At 35.7% G+C, this 23,843-nt stretch overlaps 3 protein-coding genes and 1 pseudogene across 3 annotated transcripts; 1 reads left to right on the top strand and 3 right to left on the bottom strand.

Moving 5' to 3' along the window:
* Nucleotides 1–14: 14 nt before the first annotated feature.
* On the top strand, nt 15–3,765 carry LOC125209269 (transcription factor E2FB-like; the record flags this gene model as incomplete). The annotated part of the gene is made up of 11 exons (XM_048108875.1): nt 15–358; nt 1,739–1,916; nt 2,078–2,137; nt 2,291–2,376; nt 2,445–2,533; nt 2,669–2,723; nt 3,103–3,155; nt 3,248–3,298; nt 3,388–3,436; nt 3,520–3,585; nt 3,685–3,765. Coding segments are annotated over exons 1-11 (927 nt in total), but the record flags the coding sequence as incomplete, so codon positions are not given.
* A 6-nt stretch (nt 3,766–3,771) lies between these two features.
* Nucleotides 3,772–4,416, bottom strand: LOC125209268 (probable CCR4-associated factor 1 homolog 11; the record flags this gene model as incomplete). Its single annotated transcript, XM_048108874.1, has 1 exon — nt 3,772–4,416. A coding segment is annotated over exon 1 (594 nt), but the record flags the coding sequence as incomplete, so codon positions are not given.
* An 8,245-nt stretch (nt 4,417–12,661) lies between these two features.
* Nucleotides 12,662–14,703, bottom strand: LOC125209267. Its single transcript, XM_048108873.1, has 4 exons — nt 14,470–14,703; nt 14,060–14,250; nt 13,306–13,531; nt 12,662–12,675 (listed from the first exon to the last, which is right to left on the bottom strand). Exons 2-4 carry the CDS (start codon nt 14,216–14,218, stop codon nt 12,662–12,664), a joined length of 399 nt encoding a protein of 132 aa, XP_047964830.1. The 5' UTR covers nt 14,219–14,250; nt 14,470–14,703.
* Nucleotides 14,704–17,329: 2,626 nt separating this feature from the next.
* LOC125209266 lies at nt 17,330–22,638 on the bottom strand (annotated as a pseudogene).
* Nucleotides 22,639–23,843: the final 1,205 nt, after the last annotated feature.

The following is a 23,843-nucleotide window of genomic DNA, read 5'->3' as shown; positions in this document are numbered from 1 at the left end:
CTCGTTTTCTTCAATTTTCTTTCCCTCTTTTTTACTGTTGTTGTCTCTTTAAACCCTCACTTCATTCTCATCCCAATTCTCATCACCTTCACCCCTTCGACTCCTTCCCCATCAAACCCCTAAAACCTCCAAAATCAATTATTCAATTGATTGCACAATTCAAGAATCCTTTTTTAGCTGGACAGAAAGAGATCGCATCATGCAGCGGAAGACGCCTCTTTCGACTTCTAGAAAGCAGTTGCCTTTCACTTCCATGAAGTCGCCTTTTGGTGGTGGAGGAGGAGGCGACTACCACCACTTTGCTAGTGGTGACCCTGATCAAGAATTTTCTGAGGCCGTTGTTGTCAACAAGCGCCCTGTGAGTGTTCTGAGTTTTCTTCTTAACTTGGAATTGGGGTTTGTCGTGTTTACTTGCAGTTTTTGTGGCAACGTTGAAATAGGACTAGAGGGTTTCTTATGGAGATGCATTTGCTTTTTCTGTTGGTGTATTTTGTGAATTAAGTATAGCTGATGAGTGTTTCGTGGTTTTTTTCAAGCATTTCTTATTTACTTTTCAGTTTTATGGTCTGAGTATAGATTTTCTTCTGGGATCCGATTGTGTACATTGATTTTCTCTGTTATGGTCTTGAAGCTTTTCAATGAGTATAACATGATGAATGGTTTATGTTAAAAAATTTGCAACGAGCAGGTTCGATTTATTTGTAGGATCAGGTCTATTATAGTTGAAAAGCGCTGAACTTTTTCCATTAAAGGCCATCATTAAAATTTTGCGTTTATCTGAGTTATTTGTCTATTTGAATACAAATAAATTAGGGTAAGTCCTTAATGATCCAGTGATTCATCCACAATGTTCTGTTTATGTGTTATTTAGGGTGGTGCTGATCTACTGTCTGGTTCATGTTCATCCGTGTTAAACTTCAGCTTTGTCTGGATTGCTTGATAACCTGATCTGTGCTTTAGATGCATTGCACGATTTGTCATCCTCTCTTGCTCATATGTTCAGAATTTTTCTATTTTTGATTGGACTTTTAACTACGACATTGATTTGGCTCATCTAGGTCCAAGGGTACATCTAAAGGTTGAGTTAATTGAACTCGTTGAAAACTCTGGTTGGAAGTAATGTCAAGATACAAGATTGTGTTTTTTTGTTCCATTGAGTAATTGAAGCATCTTATGATAACTCTAGTTCTGGTTTGTCAACATTATTTCTCTCAGCATTTGGTCTTATTCCTTAGCCATCGAACATAGTAGATTTCTTTATATTGTACTTCGATCTTCTTTTATAAGTGTTAAACTGTTGGTCGGCACAATTTAGGTTTGGGGCGTTGGAACTTGGAACCATATTGGTTTGAATTTTATCTTTCTGATTGGTTGCTTATCGGTCTGTTCTACTAATGTGGCTGATAAAGGTTGGAGTATTGGTGTTTGGTATTTTTTGGTTTTTTTTAAATAACTGGGGTCTCGGATCTGAAGGAAATAGCTAAATGACTGACTGCTATTTATTGAATCCAATGAATATTTTTGATGGATCGTTTATGCGCTCATGGTTAGCATATAGATCCAGTCTATTGTTTATAGTTGTGCTAAAATAATGTAGTGTTTTCATAGACATGTTATGTGATTTATGGTCCTTGGGGACTCCTCTATTCTTGCCAAGAAGCTTAATTTGTTGGGGGATAATTTTTCAGTTTTGCTGCTGATTTTTGTTTGCTTATTTCTTGTTTGTAAACCATTAAAGCGGAAAACTGGAGTAGCAGAACCTGAAGTGGAACCTGCTGACAATAATGCAGGTCCTGGCAATGTTAATGCCCCGAAAGGTCCCTTTCAGACACCACCACCTACAAAATCAGGAAAACAAAAGGTTTCAAGGACAAAGGCCAATAGGGCCGGATCTCTAGCCCCCATGCCAAATGTTGGTGAGTGGGAGTTTGATCAAATTCTATCTTACTGAAACTCTGTAGCAATATCTTTTTATTAGACTCACAATTGTATTTCATGAGTACTTCTGTCATACTTTTATTTTGTCCAAAATTTGCAAATTGGGCTAGAAATAATAGTTCTTACACTTTTTTTGCAGGGTCTCCTAGTGGCAATAATCTCACCCCTGTTGGTCCTTGTCGTTATGATAGCTCACTAGGTATGAGAAATAGCCCTATGCTTGTTTTGCTATCATTTTTCTGTGCCCCTTGTCGAATTCATGTGTTTGCGTGACTCTCACTTGAAACTCTTCCAATCCCAATTCGTTCTGTTTATCCGAGGATGAAGTCATTAAGATATATTATCTTCTCAGGTCTCTTGACAAAAAAGTTCATCAATCTAATCAAACATGCAAAAGATGGTGTTCTAGATTTGAATAAAGCTGCAGATACTTTAGAGGTAATTATGTTGATAAACAATGATTTACGTAACCATGTTTTGTTACTGACATCTTTTTCATTCAACAGGTACAGAAGAGGCGTATATATGATATTACTAATGTACTTGAAGGCATTGGCCTTGTAGAAAAGAATCTCAAGAACAGAATCCAGTGGAAGTATGAAAAGACTTATCTAATATCTTTAAATTTTATTGTTTTCTGTTTTTCCATTAACATTTCACATTCCCTTCAGAATCAATAAGAATAATAAGATAACACCATGAAAGTAATGTTTACCCTCGTATCTGGCAGGGGTTTAGATGTAGCTAGACCAGGGGAAGCTGATGAGAGTGCACCTGCTCTACAGGTAAATTAACATTAGATGTATAAATTGTATAGCTGCACAAAGTTTTCTTTCGCTATTTCACTTAATTTTCATTGTCCTTTTAGGTTTTACCTCATTGTTTCTTTGCTATTTGCTGCTTCTAGTAGTGCCATACCATTTGGATTGTCCCTTGACCCTTTATGTTATTGATGAGTCCAAGTACCTGAGTAGCGTGACATATTTTTGCATCATAAGATACGGAACACATTATTTAGTAATTATGCATAAGAACATTTACAAATATTCATGGGAACCACTATACCTTGAGCAAGCTTTATTGAGTTTTATGGCTTACCTCAATGCCACAAGTGTTATCGTAAATGATGCTAGATATGTCCTTGACTTTACTTGCTTTCTCCAGGAAGAGCTTGAAAATCTAAACATCGAGGAGTCCCGATTAGATGACTGCATAAGGTTCATACACTTTCAAAACTCAATGTCAAAAACATACTTCCTCATTTACTATTTAGAGTGCAAATCTTCTAATAAGTTCTCTTTTATCTCAGAGAAATGCAAGAAACGTTGAGGGGCATGATTGAAGACAAAGGCAATGAAAGGTAGCATTATGATCTACCTATTTTTCATGGAACTGAACTATTTAAGCCGATCGGGGTATGTCTTTACCATTTATCGCATGTTTTCCTAGGTGGCTTTTTGTCACAGAAGATGATATAAAATGCTTACCCTGCTTCAAGGTATGAGCTTGGCAACTGTTGCGGACCCTACCCTAAATTTTGAGTGTTTTAGATCTAAAATGTAGTTATGTTGCGTCTTCCAGAACGAAACTCTTATAGCAATCAAAGCTCCTCATGGAACTACTCTAGAAGTTCCAGATCCTGATGAGGTAACCTTTTTTTATCTTCTTTTCGTTGGAGTAACTTGGAGAATCAAAATAGTTCCTGATGTAACCACTAGTGAACATTCGTTTCTCAACCTCCTACAGGCAGTTGATTATCCACAGAGAAGGTACAGAATAGTTCTTCGGAGCACAATGGCGCCTATCGATGTTTACCTTGTCAGGTACTCCAAAGCGCATCAGATGCTTCACGTCGTACACGTTGCTCCCGAAGAATGCCGCCAGCACGCACAGGAACTCGCTCAGCGTGGCCGGGAGCGGCCGCCCCGTCAGGACCTTCACCAGGTACCCGAAGTCGTAGGCGCTGTGGAAGGTCACCCAGCTCACAGCGTCGTTGCACACCACCCCGGACCCCATCATCAGCTCAGCGAACCGGACCGAATCGATCCCCTTAGAGCGGTTCGCGTCGAAGTCGATTCCATGGGAGCGGAGGAGCTCTATCGACTCCGGAGCGTGGGGGTGGATTGCGGCGTCGAAATCGGAGAAGTTGAACTGCCAGATGCCGGGGGCGGGGAGGTTGCCGGAGGGATCAGTGAGGGTGAGGCCGAGTTGGATGAGGTTTAGGGCATCGACGTTTGCCTTGAGAATGTGGTAGTGGTCGGCGGGGAGGCGGCGGTCGGCCTTGAAGATGACGCCGGGAAACTCGGTGTCCATGGAGATAAAAGGGTAGGTGTCGATTAGATCCGAGATGATCGCGAATTCGGATTCCAAATTGTCGGACCATACCTCCCTGATCTGTATAGGGTTGGTAGGGCTTTCGGCCGCCATCGGTTGCGCATAAAATTGAAATTGAAAATTGCTGAAATCGGAGAGGGAAGGGAGGAGGATGTTCTAAACCCTAGAGAGAGGGAGAGGGTTGATGTTGCTTATTTATTGAGAGAGTGGGACGAATGGGGGCGTCCACTGTATTGAAATACAGCTTTATTCTGCGTATACAAATAATTTTTCAGAATACAATATATTTTAATTTAAATAAGGTGGCCCTACCACTGCGCTTAACCTCTTTTGCTAATTTTGGCTAAAAGACAAATTCATAGTATTATTGTACACTTAACAATTCAATGATTCTGATGTGGACGTTTTAAAAGATAGTATGAGCAGTAACTTCTACGTCCTCCATCCCTAGCTAAAACGACAGTTATCTAATTGTAGAGATTTTATTAAGTTATTTTTAAAGTGATTAATTGGAGAGGAGAAGGTGAGTGTAAGATTAAAGTAGAGATAAAAAAGTGGAATATTTTAATAGGAGTGAGAAAAAGTGGTTGAGCGTATTAATGGGAGAGAAAGTTACCAAAAAGGAAATGTTCATCTTATTGGACAAATTAAAAGAAAAATGGCATCTTAAAGCTGACGGAGGAGTAGTAAATATAAAAATCTCATTTCTTTTCGATATAAATTTTAATAAATGTTAAGAAAAATAAGTGAAAAAAATTAATTGAATATAAATCACACTTATATATTAATTTTTAAGTTATTGTACTTTATTCGTTCTATAATAGTGGAAGTATTTCTTTTCAAGAAAATGATGTATAAAAGTATTAAATAAAAAGATAATAAAGCAAGAGAGAAAAATAGAGATAATAAAGTAATAAAAATGGAAAGTAAGTGAGAAAATTGTGTTGACTTTTATTAAAAAGGAAAATGACTCAACTATTATCGAAGATACTAAAATGGAAAATGACTTCACTACTATGAAACGAAAAGAATATGTGAGGAATTGAGTTGGTAGAACGTGTGGCCTCTTTACCATTTATAGTAATTATGAATTGGATTCTTATTTGCGACAGATCAAAATGAGAAAACGAGACTCCTATTCGCGGACTGGGTAGGATAAAATAGACTATACCGTATTTATTTTTCCATCTGCTCCTGAAAATAGTTTATATTCCCTTCGTCCCTGAAATTTGGGACTCCTCCGTCCGTAGTATTAGACTCATTCTTTTGGGCACATGATTTAAGGAATTGATATTAAATAATTAAAGTGGAGAGAGTAAAGTATGAGAGAGGAAAAAGTAGGGGAGAGAAGAGAGAAAAGTAGGGAAGAATAAAATAAGATGAAGCTTTTTCAAAAAAGAAATGAGTCTAATATGTTGGGACATCCCAAAAAGGAAAGTGGTCTAATACCTTGGGACGAGGAGTACCATTTGACTTGACATGAGTTTTAAAAAAATGTAATCTAAAGTGGGTAGAAAAAATTAGTGGAAATGTGTGTCCTACTTTTATATATTAATTTTATAATATAATATGAGTTGAATGAATTAGTGTTGAGGTTCATTACGTAAGTAGTAAAATACTCCTCCGTTCCACATAGAGGCGTTGCTTTGAGCTCGCTTTGAAAAAATGATAATAATAGTTAAAGTGTAGAAAGAGTAGTAGAGAGAATAATGTAGTGAAGAGTCTTCTCTACAATATTCTCTCTTACTTTACTCTTCTCCACTTTAACTATTTATTATTATTTTTTCAAATGATGCTCATAACGAAACGCCTCTACTATGAATGGAGGAGTATAAGAGTGTCGACTAATGAGGAACGGATAAAAAAGGAAATTGGTATCAATTAATTGAAAAGCAGGGAGTATTTACTTATTAAAATATTTTCTTCTTCATTTTTATTTTATTATTTATAGGTTTCATTATCAAATAGCTCTATTTCCATCACTCTATTTCTTTCCCATTCTCTATTCTCTTTTACCTTAGTAAGTATGTATTAAAACTCATATAATCCTCAAATTATCTTTCTTATAACAAAGGAGTACTGTATTATAATAATTTTAATGTATAATAATGATTGAAATATTTTCAATTATTTTTGTAGAAATCTTTAATCTAAAATTTCGAAATTTAAGATAAGTGCTGAACAAATGATCAAATAAATACTTTATTGGGAATAAAGATAATACGACATCAATCTATTAAAAATAATCTAATTTTTCTGTTTCAATATTCACAAAATAATCTTATCCAAAAATGGTAAATTTCTCTCAAACTACATTATTATGTCCACCTTTTCTCATTATCTCTCATACTATCCATTTTTTTAATCACTTTTATACTTTACCTTTTTTTATTTTACTAATTTTTTTAAAAATCGATATCTGCAATATGAGACTAAATTATTTTTAATTTAAAAATTAAAATTAATTAAAACTAAAATTAAAACCTGTTTCATCTACGTATAAGCAAGTAATTTTTAAATTAAAATAATTAAAAATTTTAATTATATATATTTGAACTTCTGTCCTTGATCTACTCCATAGAATATCCTCCATATTTTGCTGGGGTCTCTCAACGTGGCTTCGCTAATCGCCGTGATTACATGTACAAACGATTGCCATATTTTTATTTTGCAGAAAATTTGAGATTCCAGAATTTTGAATGCTGAAAATGGAAATTATAGTTTTTTTTCAATTTATTTTGTATCCAACGCTAAATACTAAATATTTTAGATATATCTATGGAAAAGTAATCTTATATTCAGTTATTAAATTTCAAATATTATATTTACGTGTTTGGGGTAGATACGAAAAGTAATCTTATTTTCAGTTATTAAATTTCTGTTTTTCGTTTAATTATAATAAAATAAGAAAGTAATCTATTCCTATAATATGGATAGTTACGTAAATAATTTTTTTTCTCCATTCCAACTTATGTGTTCCTTTTTCGAATCCAGGATTTTTAACATTGCCTCTATTAGTATTTTTTTCTACTACCGCCTTCATTTAAGTATTTATTATAATTTTTCTAAAATAAATATAGAAAATGAAATGACTCAACTATTGAAGGAAATAATTATCAACAAATTTTCCTCCTTCCACTGTTCAATTTACTCATCACATTCTCTAACTTTTTATTAACTACGATACCGTAACTTAATTATCGAATTCTACTATTTCATTTTTTATTCCAATTTAATCTCTATATGTGAATTAAATTTACACGCACTAAATTAGGTGTCCCGATCTGGGCGTTTCATAATTTCTCCGGATTTGCTTCAACTTTTTTACTGGTTTTGGTTTCTAATTATGTATGTATACTTGTGTGTGTTTGTTCACCCACACCGATAAAGAAGAAAATTTAACAATTGCATGATTTAAAGATTAATTTTCTTCATTTACCATTTCATAAAAGATTTTGGACACTATCTATTGAGATACTTGTGGACTGTTGTTATGTATCGTATATTTAATGCGCTTTATGTGTCGTGATCTTTTTACTCTAGGAGAATCTGCAATCAATAACGATTATCAATTATCATTATCTATCTTTTTCCTTTTTCAATCAATAATATTTTGCTACTCCATTATCTTGGTTGTGGTAATCAAGAATGTTTTATTATAATTATTATATCATCTAGTAACATTTTCATTTTGTGAAATAAGAAGAGTTGATTTGAGAATTGAGATAGCTCACGGAAATGATATAATCAAATAGTATGTTTTTTTAATATCTTTTGGCCGACTAAAGTCACTGAATAGATTATTTGTTACTCCCTCCGACCACGAAAATTGTCCGGTTTGATCGGAACGGGTTTTAACAAATGTAATGGAAAGTGAGTTGAAAAAGTTAGTGGATTGTGGGTCCTACTTTTAAAGTATTAGTTTTATAATAAAATGTGAGTAGGAATGAGTTAGTGGAATATGAGGTCCACTATCAAAAATGGTAAAAGTGAAATGGGATAAATTTTGGGGGACAGACGGAAATGGAAAACTGTGACAAATTTTCATGGACGAGGGAGTATTTATTTTTATAAATATTCTATTTCTTATTTCATGCAAATAATAATTTAATTTAATAAAGAGATTTTGATCCAAGAAAGAAGTGGTGTTCTTTTGAGTAGATTCATAGATAAATCATCCTTGTGAGATGAATGTTCTTCATACTTGTAATCTAGAGCTAGCAAAGAGTTTGTTTGTGATTCACTCCAATCCGAGTGCATCAAATCAATACAAATCCATCTCTTCATCCGTGTATGTAGGCAATTGTACGTTTTCTTGATCCATTAAGCTTTATTTTCATCATTGCTACAAGAGAAACCATACATCGATCTGAACCGTTGAGGCATTAAAAGAGAGGTTAAGGGTTGAGATTAAAAGGAAGTTTTAAAGCTGAGTTAACACTTAACAGCTTGAGGCAACGGATTTTGGGATCAAGCCATTCTTTTGAGGATTTTAAGAAGTGTGCATCATCTAAAGCTCGGTGAGAAGGAACCATATAAAAGGGATCCAAAACAGTGGCTAACACACATTACACGTTTTGTTCATAAAAAAAGAGAGAGTAGTTTGTATTCTTCACTTGATTAATTATGTGAGTGAATTAGATTAGAGGTGAAATGTTGCTACTGGAAGAAGTTCTTGAGTGATCCTATGTACTCCCTCCGTCCCCGATTAAGAGTCACACTTTTTTCATTTCGGTTCGTTCCCAATTAAGAGTCACACTTCATTTTTACCGTAAATAGTAAATAGGTCTCACATTCCACTAACTCAATTCATTCACATTTTATTATAAAACCAATATTAAAAAATGGGTCCTACATTCCACTAACTTTTTCAACCAACTTTTCTTTACATTTCTTAAAACTCGTGCTTGTAAAAGTGTGACTTAGCGGGACGGAGAGAGTACTATTTTGTAATCGTCTCATCATCTCTTTTGCTCGTGGACGTATGTTTTACAACCGAACCACATAAATCTTGCTTGCTTCATATACTGTTTCATTGTTTTTCAACCGGATCAATTTCATAACAAGTACTACACTGTAGTAAGCTGCCCTTTTAATTAACTGACAAGAGCTATTTTTCTGAGACTGATTTTAAATTTTGGTTACTGCCTTGCTTCCTATTCTATTTCAGGGAACAATACAGCAATTTTAAATGTGGACAAAGATCTCAATTTCTCATATGAAAGATGTTTGATTAGGTAATTCTACTTTACTAGGAGTATTACATTGCTTAATAATCGGTATAACATGAATTGTGCCACTGGTGGAGCGAGGAGCCCTACACTTAATTTTTAGGCATGTATTTCAATGATTGCTTCTTCTTTTACCTTACAAGTTCGTGTAAGCTAGAATAGATGGTTTATTTGTTTTAGCATCTCAAGCCTTGTTGATTTAAGATAAATAGACTCTCCTTTTCTATTTGAAGCTTTAGAGTACCTAGAGATAGTCCAAGCCTCCATGCACTCATGCATCTGCCGTCGCTCTAATGGTATTGTTGCATTGCAGGGTTTGCTGAGGCTAAAAGAGCCATCTGTGTTATTGCGCTGTCGTGAATCTGACTTACAGTATGTGGAGCCCATCTTGGATTCGGCAAAGGAGGAATATGCCAATAAGGCAAACGTTCATTCTCCTGAGATCGTAGTTGATCAAGTCTACCTTCCACCTGCTCCTACTCATCACAATGCTCATGACCGTTTCTGGTAAAACTAAGAACTCTTAAACTGTTACACCATACCTTATAACAATAACTATGTGAAGAACTTATGCTAACTATGCAGCTAAACAAACTTTAGGCTACAATTACCTATAATGGTTTAGTCATGTTTCTCTTCTGCTTGTAAGCAAGTAGTATCTGAGCTATTGAAGTGATTGATATTCTTTTTTTAAAATTGTAGCAAGCTCAAATGTAACTCTGTCCCTGTTTTCTGTTTTAGTTCTGGAGGTGTAGTTTTGGCTTCTAGAGATGGGAAAATTGTGTTTGAGAACTCTCTTGATGCTAGACTGGAGGTTGTATTCCGGAAAAAGCTACCAGAGGTACTCTATTCTCATTTTCTATGCGATAACCTTACATACATTAGGCAACGAGGGCACCCCACCAGCATCATCGACATCGCCTCCGGGCTCATCCAACAATTAATATCTTCTATGACTATGAGGGAATAGGGTGCATTCTTTCTCTTTACTTTGGTTAAGACTTAAGAGTGGGATATAGAGTCGGCCTTCCTATATTCATGCACAAGGGGGAAATTCTTTACTAACGAAAATATTGTCAATTAAAAAAAGTCAGTTGAGTTTGTACATAATATTATTGGCAATTGAAACTAAAAAAATTAAATTATAACTGTCTCACATCGGTGTCAAGAAAGCTGAAACTAGTATATTATATATAAGTTTTATGGGCCCCTCCTACTATCACCAATTGGTTTTAGGATGGAACCCATTGATTTCTATCATGGTATCGAGTGGGTCACCAATTGTGAGTGAATTTAACCGACCAACAGATATCTCGGCCAAAACCAAAAAATGACTAACCAGAGTATATCCTGACTTAAAATTTGGGCCAAGTGGTCCAACCGACTGAAAAATTTGGGTCAAGTGGTCCAGTCGATCAGAAAAAAAAGTTCAACCCCTCCAAGGTTCACCTTGAAGGGTTTGAGCGAGGGTGTTGACAATTGAAAGTAAAAAAGTAAATTATAATTGTCCTTGGTTTTAGGATGGAACCCATGAATTTCTATCATATATGATAAGGCAATTGGTTGTTAATATCATGAATTACTATCAAACAATGAACTTCCCTATAAATTTAAAATTTGGTCGTAAAAGTCATGAACTTTGACAGTGTCTTAGAGCATTCACCGTAGGAGTGGAGCCTTCCCACCGCCGTGCGGGGACAGCATCGGGCTCTATTGCGATGTTGAGCCGTCTCGAGGAGTCCGAGACCACCGAGATGAAGGGCATGGCCGAGAGCGGACGACGCCTATTGCACGCGTGCCGAGCCGTCCGAATTTTTAATTTTTAATTTTATTTATTTCTACTCTATATATACAACTCATTGCACTTCATCTTTTTTAATATTTAATAAACATCAACAATTAAAATGAATTAAATTAGAGGGCTTTTGGGAGGGCTGTGATGATGTGACAAGAGGAATTTTTGGGAGGGCTCTACCTATTGTGGATGCTCTTAGAGCATCTCTAAGGAAAGGTATATTGAGAAGATATATTTCTCATTTATCTTCTAAAAAAGGTTATTATACCTTCTTAAAAAGTAATGGACTTTAAGAAAAGTAGGTAAATTAAAAAGACAAACAAAATGACAAATTTTTTAGCTTTTCTATCAAGAAGAGGTAAAGATACCTTCTCAAAATGAAAGAAGGTACTCCTCCGTCCCATAGTAAATGTCACACTTGGGAGATCGCACGAGATTTTGGGAGATGTTTTTTTTTTGTTAAGTGGTGAGAGAAAATATAATTTTATAATCGATGTGTGAATTAACTTTTTCTAAAAGAGGAAATATGACATTTTTTATGGGACAAACTAAAAAGGAAAGTGTGACATCATTATGGGATGAAGGAGTATAATATCTCCTCAAACACACCTGGAGCATGAAATTTTTTGCTCACTTTTTTCTTAACGAAGAAATAACTACTCATGCTACTGATCTAATGGAATTATGGGACTATTTGTTGATCCTCAAAAATCAAAATAGAAATGGAAGAGCTTATGAGCCTATTTATCGAGCTATAATAGTTAGGTATGTATCAAAGACAATCAAAATGTGAACCACTTTTTTGCTGGTATGAATTGTCTGGTTGAAAATTTATTGAATCATGAACACTTTGTTTTGTTTGGAGGAATATAGGCAACGATGAATAACGTACGAACAAATTTGAAACTAAATAGGGGTTGAGCCGGAGTTCCATCAATGCATAGAGCTGGGTGTAAGTTAGACATATATTTAAAACACATCTATGTATTTTAAAAAGGGTATAAAGTTGATTTTATTGGAAAATAGTCATTGTTTACATAACCATTTAGAACCTACCATTTCACTTTTGAGAATAATAAAATGTTCTGACAAAAATTCTGGCTCAAATATATTGATGTGGCTCAAATTACATATTGATTGGATGATAGTAGATGTGTATTTTGGTAAAAAAAAAAGTCTTAAAAATGCAAAATAGTTCTAATGATATTATATCAATATCCAGATACGGATGATATTTATAAAGAATATGGACCTTGAATGATAATCGTGCAATGTAGTTCTCTCTCTGTATATAGACATAGTGAAAAAGTATTTATATTAAAAATTATAAAAAATATAAAAATTTATAAACTTTATTGATATTTCAAGCAACCCAGCCTGAATACATATTGAATGTGGTAGTTAAATATGATGGTAAATGCAGAGATAGTACTGTCTTTAATTTTCATCAATAAATACTCAAAATAAGTATGATGGTCTTACTTCAACTAACCTTAGTAATGTTCGATCACATCGTTTATAGATTGTTCCAACTCTTCTTCGTCATATCACATCAAACTGAACTGACTTCCAATATTCATGTTCCTCTCTGTATTATGGAGTCCTACTATAATCATCCTTGTCACATAATTTTATATCAAATCGAAACATTGAAATGAGATATTTTTATTTAAAAATACTTATTATTTAAATAAATATCCTATACAGTAGTTTGAATTCATGGAGTAATATTTTTGATATCCTTAAATATATAAGTTCTCCATAATGTTAATGATGCCGGAAAGTAAATGAATGGGTAGATTTTATTTTAATCCTATCACCCAATATTTGGAATATGGATTAATCATTTCTCCCACGATCCAACTATCGTATTACTCAATCGTCTTATTTTTATCTAAAATTTTGACTAAACTACCATTATATATGTATGTTGAATAACTAGAACCCCATTCATGACTAACAAGAAACTAATTTTAAGTCGTACTAGTAGTCCTAAACACAATAAACTAGCCTTTGCCCGAGGCGCATGCGATTGAGACGAGGGCAGATGGTTCAAATCCCACTCTGTTGTGTAGTTGCTTTCATCGCATAAGTGTGAGGCCTTGGAAGATAGGTTTCGCACCCAATGGGTTAAGGTCGTTTCATTACTGCTCCGGCATTGCTGTAGTTGTTCCCTGAGACTCTTGACTACCTCATTCAGTTTCTGGATGCTCTTTTCCTGTGACAAGATTATCTGCACTAGTTATTTACACACCCGTAAAGACTAAAACGTTTAGTTGTTTACACAGTTTAACGGTATGCTTGATTCCAGTTTCTAATCAAAATTGAGATTAGGCCTTAAACTATTTCTCTAAGCAAGTGACTCAAGTTTGTCGAGTTTACAATCATCAACTCAACAGGAACTTTTATACTGAGAGTCTATAATCAAGCTCCTACAATTAGGCTATCTAAAGCGACAACAATGAAGTTGATCTTGAGCTGAAAAATCTAACCTTGATTAAGTTGAGGAGGGAACTTTTTAGGGAAATCTAAGCTTGATTAAGTTGGGCTGAGCTAACACATCGACTCGATTTGGCTCGACTGACTCTAAGTTGGAGCTGCATTAGCTACCGTGCTCAAAGCTGGGGTACAGAGGCCAGTCATTTATGTATTGCCACCACCTATACTGGAGAAGAGGCCCTTTTCCTAGTGGCTAGCACATTAGGAAAATTGCAGGTAGAGCACTCTTTCATTCTCAAGGATTAGAGGAAGCTATAAATACCTTCTCCTTGACACCTTCCTCCCTTTTTGAGATCTGATGTTGCTTCTGAGACTCTGCCGGATTCGTATCCATGTCACTTACTAATTGCTGCCTCCATTCAAATTGGGATGTAATGATCAGTATCAGCAACAGACAGACAAGTAGCATTGGTCTCGACATGATTCCTGCAGACCTATCCTCTTCCCCAAAACCTACAGAAATGCCATTTTTTCAATTTGTATTGTGATGAACTTCTTCCTTCCCTATTCAACTTAAACACTTTACAATGTTCAAAAGAAAGCTATAGTTAAGAGTAATTGTTCTTTTCTTTCCAAAGTCGGACCAAATTACCCAAATTGAAACTTATATTCAAAGCAGTAACATTGTTCATTACAAAGTCCAAATGGCGAAAAGAGGAAACAAAAACTTACAGATGAAAACTCAAAATTGTAACCAACGGCATCAGAATAAAAAGGGGCGAATCAGAAGTTATTGAAGGGTTCGCTTGATTGAAAATCTTGTAGTGTTATATTTTGATTGAAGGAAAATGGTGTTAAATGATTGTTTCAGCGTTAAGGTGAAAACTGGGAGCCAGAGCAAACGGATGGAAGTTATGATGGTAAATGGACAAAGTGAGGAAGGTTGAAGAGTTCGTTAATGTCAGCAGCACTCAGCAGATTAGGAGAAGCAAAATATAGTATGGTTTCTACGGGGATGAGAGAACGTTAAAAATGCATAATTACATTTTTAAGTCCAATTTTTTTTTATTTAACTACAAATTAGTTGAATAATTTTCCATGAAAAGTAGGAATATGATGCCATCTTGACTTTTAATACTGATATTAGGGATGCTAATGCTAACCTCGTCGGTTCGGCAATCTATTGCATTGTCGGGTTATTTGGGCTATTCGTGATTGATTTTGGTTATAAATTTTACCATAACCCTAAACCGGTTTTAGGCTAACCTATCGCTATTTGGAGCTCTAAAAGTTTCAAAATAATTTCTGTATCAAAATTTTCTTCTATAAATGATTTTAAAATTTTAGATAACATTTTCTTTTTAGTTAGAATCATATAAAATCTTCATATTTTCATACTAGTATTCTACAATAATACTTGGAAAGAAGCATTTCATCTCGATCAACAACAACATAAATTAAAGCTTGTGTTCGTGTCATTATGACATTGTTAGTAACTAATTCTTTGTGAAAATTAAAAATCATATCTTACATGAATCATTATTATAATTATAAATATATTAAGATTTTGATGAGTTATTTCTTAATTTTGTCTTGATTGGCTTTGGTGTGGTAAGACATATTGCATTTATGGGACAGTGTAAACGTATAATGATTATGTAGAAAGATTGAAGATTCAAAAATATAAAAAAACCCTAAAACTTAATCATTTTTAATAAAAAGTTGAACCCATCGTAGGCCGAACCAACCCGTCAGCAACCCTTTAACCCGTCAACCCATTCGGTCAATCCGTCTTTTCGTTTATATTCGATTAATAAAATTACAACCTAACTCGCTCATTTTATCGGGTTGTTCGACGCACGGGTTTCGGGTTGAATTGACATCCTAACTGATATATCTTTTTCTTTAATAATTGAAGTAGATGATGGGTATAATAATTATTCTTTTTATTATTGTTGATTTTAAATTTAAATTTTTGCAATAAAAATGCCATGTCAACACATTTTGAATTTCTTTTGTTAAAATCCAACAGATTTCCATGTATAGGATTTAATCTCTAGAATTTGACATTCAAGATATCGGTGTGTGATATATTTAATATCCTTTGGATTAAGCTATAAATGAGAGAATTTTGATGAAAGGAATAAATTTATGAATTTACAGTGGAGCTCATGTATCAACTCCAAGGTTTAAGCATACTCAATCTTGTGCTTGATAAAAGAGTAGAGCTACAAATTTAAAAAATGATCCAAATAGTATGATAGATTTATTTTATGAAATATACCCCTAGATCCCATAATAAGAGTACACTTTTGTCATTTCGGTCCATCCAATAATAAGGTCATATTTCACTTTTACCATAAATAGTAGATTTCACATTCCACTAACTCACTTCACTCACATTCTATTATAAAATTAATATTAAAAAATAGACCTCATATTTTACTAATTTTTTCAACCCACTATTCTCTACATTTTTCTAAAATTCGTGTCTACACAAAATGCGACTCCTACATGTAGAAAGTAACTCATTTGACTTTGACTACCTAACAATAAATTAAGCTAACAAATTCAATAAGGTTCCATTTGATGAGAAAAAATTTCATGATCTAGGTATATAAGGTGGAAATATTATATGGTGTGTCCTACCACTAATATATTTGGAAATCTTATGACGTGGTCCCCACCATATATATTGCTCATCAATATATTTAAGCAATATATTAGCATAGGACACGCCATATAATATTTCCACCTTAGTATATTTAGTCCATGAATTTTTCTCCCATTTGATACGGGTTGTGGAAATAGAATCTTTGTCTTCAATTTCAAATCTAATAGTAGTATCTAATATCACAAAATATTTGGACATAGAATTAAATTATAATTCTAATTCCTCTCAATTCTACCATTTGAATTTCATATCCAACGTAGATATTTGGAATTCTAAATATATTGGACACCTTCACACATTATATAAACATTGCACACACACGCACTGCACATTCCACACGCATACATACACAAACACGCACTATACACACACAATACATGCACTACCCTTACATGCTGCACACTACACACTGAATTAAGAAAGTGAGAACTGATTTAACTAAAACTTTGAAGTTCTTAAAACTCCTGCTGATGTTACTTTTTCTTGATGACTAGGAAACCTACAATGCTACCAAAATAATCCCATGTCCAAATCTGGAGCAACCTATGCACTACACCAATTGAGCAAAGTATTCTACAAAGGTTCCTACTTTTACAAGGAAACTGCATTTATACCATCTCTATCTTCAAGAGGGCTTCCAAAATAATTTCAAATACAAAAGAATTCTCTTAACATTCCACAAGAGAACTCACGCACAATAATGTTTGAATCCTACATAAGCAACAAGTAAAATGTCTACAACCAGAATCTATGAAGAATTATGGTAACAAAAGACAAGCGCTTTCCATTAGAGACCCCAGGAGAGGTCATAAACACTATCATGCCTGCGCTTGGCCTTACCATATCTGTTCACTTCATATCGGTTGGGCATTATCTGCCTGCGCGCTGTTGACATCATGTGGTGGTGGCTGTGTATTATCAGAAACAACGGCCTCGGATTTCTTCCGTATCGCGCTGGCCCCTGCTTTGTGTTTCGCTTGCAGGAGTCGTTGAAGGCTGCAGACGCAAAAGCATAAAAATATCAGGAAGAAAAAAAACCGGGAAAAAAGAATTCAACAGCTTCATTGGTGATACTAAAATCAATGAATAATTTCTACTTACCGTAGTCTCAGTTGCAGAAGGTGCCTTTCTCTTTGGTCTAGTACTTCCTGTTTCCAGAAAGTGAAGCACCTCAAGCTTCAACGAATCTGTGTTTGCCCGTTGGTTCGATGTAATACTTCAAAATTCAGGATCAATGTAAATGTCATTTCCATGTATAGATATAGATGAATTGAACACAAATGAAGTACAGCAATAAACTAATCATTGCATCATGCCATTTTGCACAAGTCAAATATAAATACAAAGGAAGATAAGAAGCATATAATACAAGTAGCCTTTTTTTTAGAATGGTTTCCTTAAGCAAACCTTTTTCATCATAGTTAAGCTATTAACTTCTGTGCATTTTTTCTAGCAGCATGTCATACTGTTGCATGATTTATTACTCGTGAGCTTATTTTATAGGCAGAAAAAACATATACATATATATTTTCTTGTCCCATAGCAGAAAATGCAAAATATATACACAAGCACACTTCCTAGACAAAGGCCTTTTTTAGAAAACAAACAACACATGTTTGCGACTGATCGGATCCACCAAATAAACAAAACAACATAGCTTTGCACAAAAATGCAACATATATACCCAACTTTGCACAAAAATGCAACATATATACCCAACTTTGCACAAAAATGCAAAACATATACCTAGCTTTGCACAAAAATGCATTTAAGAGAAAAACAAACAACACATGTTTGCGATTGATCAATTCCACCAAATAAACAAAACAACATAGCTTTGCACATGGATGATTATAAATGCAGAATGGAAAAAACAATTCCCAAAGGACCATATCTGAATATGAGTCATTATTTGAGAAAAGGAAAGCTAAAGGTGATCAGGGACTGTTTTTGGGAGTTATTCTAGAAATAAATTCATGCCTCTATTTTTCCGAAAAAGATGAACTTGTTTTTCTTTCCTAGAGAAGGGCAATATATAATTTTCTTCCATATCCCTTAAGCTGCATGAAAATTTTTGGCAGCTATAGCCAATAATTCATAACTCAAACTCCATTTCATGTCAAACAGTATCAGCCAGTATATAAATAATATTCTATCATCTGGAAAGTTCGTTAACCGCAAAACAAACCATTTTACACAACTTATATGTAAAGTATTCAAATTAAGGATGGTATATTTGAAAACCACTCTTTGATGAGTTCATAAGACGGTATTATACTATCCTTCTATGGAATCAATCATCAGCGAACACCATTTGTATAATATTTGTTCACCAAATAATTAATGGCAAGTCCGAAGAATGGATTTATAGGCCCATCAAATTTATGAGAGTGCAATTTCGGGAAACATCGAGAATTCATCAATAAGATAAATTGCCTACCAAAAAATATATGTTCAGTGTTTCATACTTTCATGAGTATACTATTTCATCACACTAAAGTTTCAATGCCAATTTTTATGGGAGATGGAAGAAAAAGACGCAACAATGAAGGAGTTGACAAAACTCGAAGACACTAAAAAAGTGCCTTAAAAGCAAATGTCTCAAATAAAACACGAGAGATGACCGACGCATGTAATTAAAGAGGGCCAAGTGTGGCTAGACGGTTTTGTCTACCATTTTCAATGCCAGAAAGAGTTAGAATGAATATGGATGGTTATGGTTTCAAAACACTTACATAATAACATCTTATAAATGATACAGTTTATGTGCTCAATCTTCAAACAGCTCACAATCACAAAAGGAAAATCTACTTAATAAGACACGGGCTTGATCAAGCCTCACGTCGGCCCAATTCATGAATGCCAAATGGAATGGGCCAAGGCCTCGAGTTGGCTGAACATGAAGAAGCTGAAGAAACAGATCGAAAATTCTTCATGGCTATCGATGGTTTAATGCTAAAACGAATTAACGGTTGGAGATGAGTTCATGCTAGGTGTCTTGCCATATAAATTGGAGATAATGTCAAAAGTTATGGTGATAAAATATTGAAAAGATGAGGTTATTGTTCAAAGATTCAGTATTTATTATTTTATTCATTTGGTAAGTACAATTCTTTGCAGATTAGGATTAGTATCTTAAATTATTTATTTACTACTCCCCCCGTCCCCAAATAAGTTAGTCGTATTCCTCTTTGGGAGTCCCAACTAATGAAGCATTTTTTTTGACAAAAAGTAAAACATCTAAACACTCTTACTTTATTTTATCACATACTTTACCATCTCTTTATATTTCCTACTTTATTCTTCTCTGTTATTTTTCAATTCAATTTCTTAATCTTTGTGCTCTAAAAGTTTCGACTCAACTTAGTCTGACTGAGGGAGTAGTATTTATCTCACTAGGAGTATTTGTTAGGTTTCGTATTCCATTGTTTTGCCTATAAAAGGCGTGTAGCTTTCAAATTGAATGGGAAGATTTTTTATTAATGAAAAGATTGATTTATTACATGATTACTCTCGAATGTTCCTAATTTAATTCTTGTAGCAAAGTGCTCGATTTTATTTAGTTATTGACTTACCGTATAGAATTTCGCATCTATACCTGGTGTCACTCACCAAATTCTCCATCTCATGTTCATACTGAATCCATAAAATTTCCATTCTAAAAATGTGATGTATTATCATGTTGAACCGAGCCCAAATCCCCTTACACTGTCGGCTCAAAGTGTGTTCGAGAGGTGTGCAGTTTTGAATTATCGTACAATTATTTATTTATTTAATCCTCTTAGAGATTCAAGCTATCTGCCATAAACAACGAGGGGCATTTGTTCGGAGAGAGCTTAGATTAATGCCAGGAATTTGTTCCAATTATTTATTTCCTTGCGAATTTTATCAGGAAGTATTTGTTAGGTTTTGTATTACCATTGAATTTCCGTATTAAACATGTTAGCTTTCCTTAACTTTTGTTCACTAAAATGATCAATTTAGTTCCAGTGGGTTGTACTTGAATGAGTGGAATTATGGGGTCCCCTTCCAAAAGTATAAAAAACAAGGGTCAAATAATGGGGTTTTGCAAAAAAGGAAATTGTATTCCATAATTAATGGGAGATGGAGGAAGTAGGCTTTTATTCATTTTTAGCTTTGGGTAGCTTACACTTAAATCGAGAACTTGAGCAAGAAAAAGCAATCAATTTTTCCAAGAGTTGCAATAATCTTGGGAAATCAATCTAACCAACAACTAGTTTTCGATTTAATTGTTTGATTATCGATACAAATTTCGCATCTATACCTAGGCATTCGTTCTATTCTCCATCTCATGCTCCGCCAATTAACCCAAATTCCATCTGTCTTTCGGGTGTCCGGTATGATGTTGCAAGTGGGGTGCCACGGCAGATCCTCTTTTCAACAACTATTGCGAGCCATGTAAACAACAAGGCAAATTGTTTGGAGAGGTGCCGCAAGTTGGGTGAGCTTCCAAGGTCACGCATTATATTTCTTCAGCTCATCTACTTACTCTAACGCTTCTTTCTAATTTTAGTTTTTCAACTTCTAAATTTGGGCTTAGACTGATCGAGAGGCAAGAGCAACTTAGCAAGGAAATAAGTTTCCAATGAAGTTGCCAATATAAGGTCAACCGTCCTAAGTAAAACAATCCTAACCAGTAACCAGAACATTTGATTAACTTCTTTAAAAATTAAAAGCGAATGTAAAGAATGTTATGCAAGACCCAAACACCAACATGGAACAGACTACGAGCAATCATAGTGGGGAGAGAAAGAAACCAGATTTTTTCCATCTCGTTATCCTTGTTTAAATCCCAAAAACAACAACAACAAAGTATAGACGCAGAGATTTTCCTGCTGACAAGCTCAAAACTCATCCTTCTACTAATTAGAAGAAAAAAAGAACTTTTTTCCTCAATGCTCAACTGAATCCAGAATCAAATTTAAATGTTTTTCCTTAAATAACTCGATGCTAGAAAAAATACTTCTATTAATACAAATTACAGGACAAACTGAGAATTCCAGGTAAGAACACATTACGACAAACTTTGGGATCCAGGTTAGAAAAATGCAAGCAACCAAAGTGAGGATATGCACGTAGACAAGAAGAAACATTGTTTGAGCCAAAATACTACAGTGGCATGTATGTTCTCAGGAAAGGAAAGAGAAAAATTATTCAAGCGTCTATGCCATACCCACGTGTCTGCTACACTTTTGAACCAACCCAAAAATAATCAAGAAAATTAAAACTACAAACGACTGCAGCATTTAAAAAAACTGAACAAAAATTGATGGCTAGTTTATGTTATAACAATTACGATAATCATCCCAAATAGGGGAACTAATCATAATTAAAATTGGCATCAAAAAAAATTTTACTTTTAAAGAACATTTTCACTGTCTGTTGGAAAAGAGTTTTTCCCCTTGGTGTAGACATCAGAAATTAAACAGCCAAAAAAAATTGCCAAGAGGGTTTGGTCTTTTAAATCTAAATTTTGGCTTTTTAATCTAGTTTTTTAGTAATCTCAAGTTTAAACCAACACATAAACAACCAGCAACTACAATAATTTGGTCCTAATCTATTGGCATTGATCTATTTTGTAATCTGAAGTTTCGATCTAATATTAACTAGACTTTAAAGTGTCCACAACCTAACTCCTAAAACCCCTAAAATCCGGTCCACTTTTAACATGACTGCTACTAAATACTGGAAAAAAAAAAAAAACAAGAAATGAATACAGTCAATTGTAAACCTCCTACAAATAAAACAACAAATCCCAATGATAGGTTAAAGATAACGGCAACGAGGAAAATAAAAAGAAAACCTACTCGATCAGTCTGTCCAGCTGTGGCTCCAGAATTGCGCCTTCTCAACTCAATCGTCCAGTTCTCCGGAAGCCAGCTGGGCCTCTCCTCGGGATCCCTCCGCCGCGCAGCACGAGGCGCGGGCTCCGCCGAGGCCTCACCGGGGATGTAATACGAGATGGGTTCCGCCGCTATCACGACTCCCGGCATGAACTGCGGCGAAGGTTGGGTCATGTCGGCGGAGGGAGAGTGATTCGGAGCCGGGTCGATAAAGGCGCCGGTGTCGAGAAGAGGGTCGGCGGAGGTGGGTTCCGATTTGGGCGGGAGCTGGGGTTCAGACATTTCGGGATCGGAAAATGTTTTTTGAGGGAATTTGGCGGAAAATCAGGAGTATCAACATTGACTATTTGACTCATAGCTTATGTAGGGAGTATTTTTGAGTGAACGGTAAATTATGTACCCTCCGTCGTAATAAATATGAAAAGTTTCTTTTGCTGATTTTATGTAATGTTGTTTTGTGAGTTAAGAGCTCCACAATAGATGTCCGATCGCGCCCGATCGTGAGATCGGTCGGCGTGGTCGGGCATCCATTGCGCCCTCGGTCACGCCGAGCGCGACCGATCCGAGCCCGATCGATCGGCGTGAGCTCGGCGCCCATTGCGAGGCGCGCCGAGCCGAGCCCGAGCCATTTTTTTATATATATATAATTATTTAACCCTAATTTAAACCACTATAAATCCTCCATTTTCTTCACTTTTCACACACCAAACCTTTCACTTTCTCTTCTATATTCTCTCAATATCCTCACTTTCAACAATGGATCCGAGTCAATACCCGAGTCCGAATAATGTCGACGACGATATGCCGATATTTGGAGGAGGAGGAGGCGGCGGCGCGCCGTGGCCGGTCCACGAAGACTACGGTTGAGACGCCCGGATCTGTGGGATCCACTTTCGTCTCCGACTCGAGTTCGATCCGTTCTTCGCACCGAGGAGTATCGGGTTTAGGATATGGAGCCTAGTTGTGGGCAACCCTCCTCCTGTGCGCGCCGCCGAAGAAAGGGAAGAAGAAGATGGCGCGGAAAGAAAAGGCGCCATCGGTCCCGGTCCCACTCCCACACGACGAGCCAGACGAGAGTACGCAACTGAGGCGTCGACTACGAGTTGGATGAGTACCGAAGGTGGCTCGGTGTTGGGTCGATGTATCGGAGGATTCGATAGCCTCAACAACCGACTTCGGCCGGGATGTGGGATCGCATTGAGGAACGCTACAACGAGGTGAAAGCCGAAGTGGGCGTTAGCGGACAAGGTTCAGGCTGGCAAGTGTTGGGATCGGATCAAGGTCCACGTCAACAACTTCGCTATATCTACAACGAGAACAGGGGACGGAAGAGTAGCGGTGAGAGCATGGAGGATGTCCTCAACAAGTCGTTGTCCGAGTACCAAGCGGTTAGGCGTTCAAGCTGTACAATGTTTGGCTGATCTTGAAGGACAAGGGGAAGTTCAACGGAGGGATACCGGTTGGATCCTCGGCTCGGACGAAGAACACCGCCGGGCGATTACACGGACGCGCCATCTCGTGGATCCGAACGCGATCCGAAGGGAGTTCGGCACGCCTACGTCTACTTT

Source organism: Salvia hispanica, chromosome 3 (assembly GCF_023119035.1).
Source record: "Salvia hispanica cultivar TCC Black 2014 chromosome 3, UniMelb_Shisp_WGS_1.0, whole genome shotgun sequence".
Lineage (NCBI taxonomy): Eukaryota > Viridiplantae > Streptophyta > Magnoliopsida > Lamiales > Lamiaceae > Salvia > Salvia hispanica.
The sequence above is the reverse complement of the archived record's forward strand: the minus strand, read 5'-3'. Positions and strand labels throughout refer to the sequence as shown.

Coding starts and splice junctions, on each gene's coding strand:
- LOC125209267 (XM_048108873.1), bottom strand. CDS start 14,218: ATGTCGAGACCAATGCTACTTGTCTGTCTGTTGCTGATACTGATCATT. Junction 13,532..14,059: donor AGGAAGGTGTCAAGGAGAAG/GTATTTATAGCT, acceptor TAACTAGTGCAG/ATAATCTTGTCACAGGAAAA.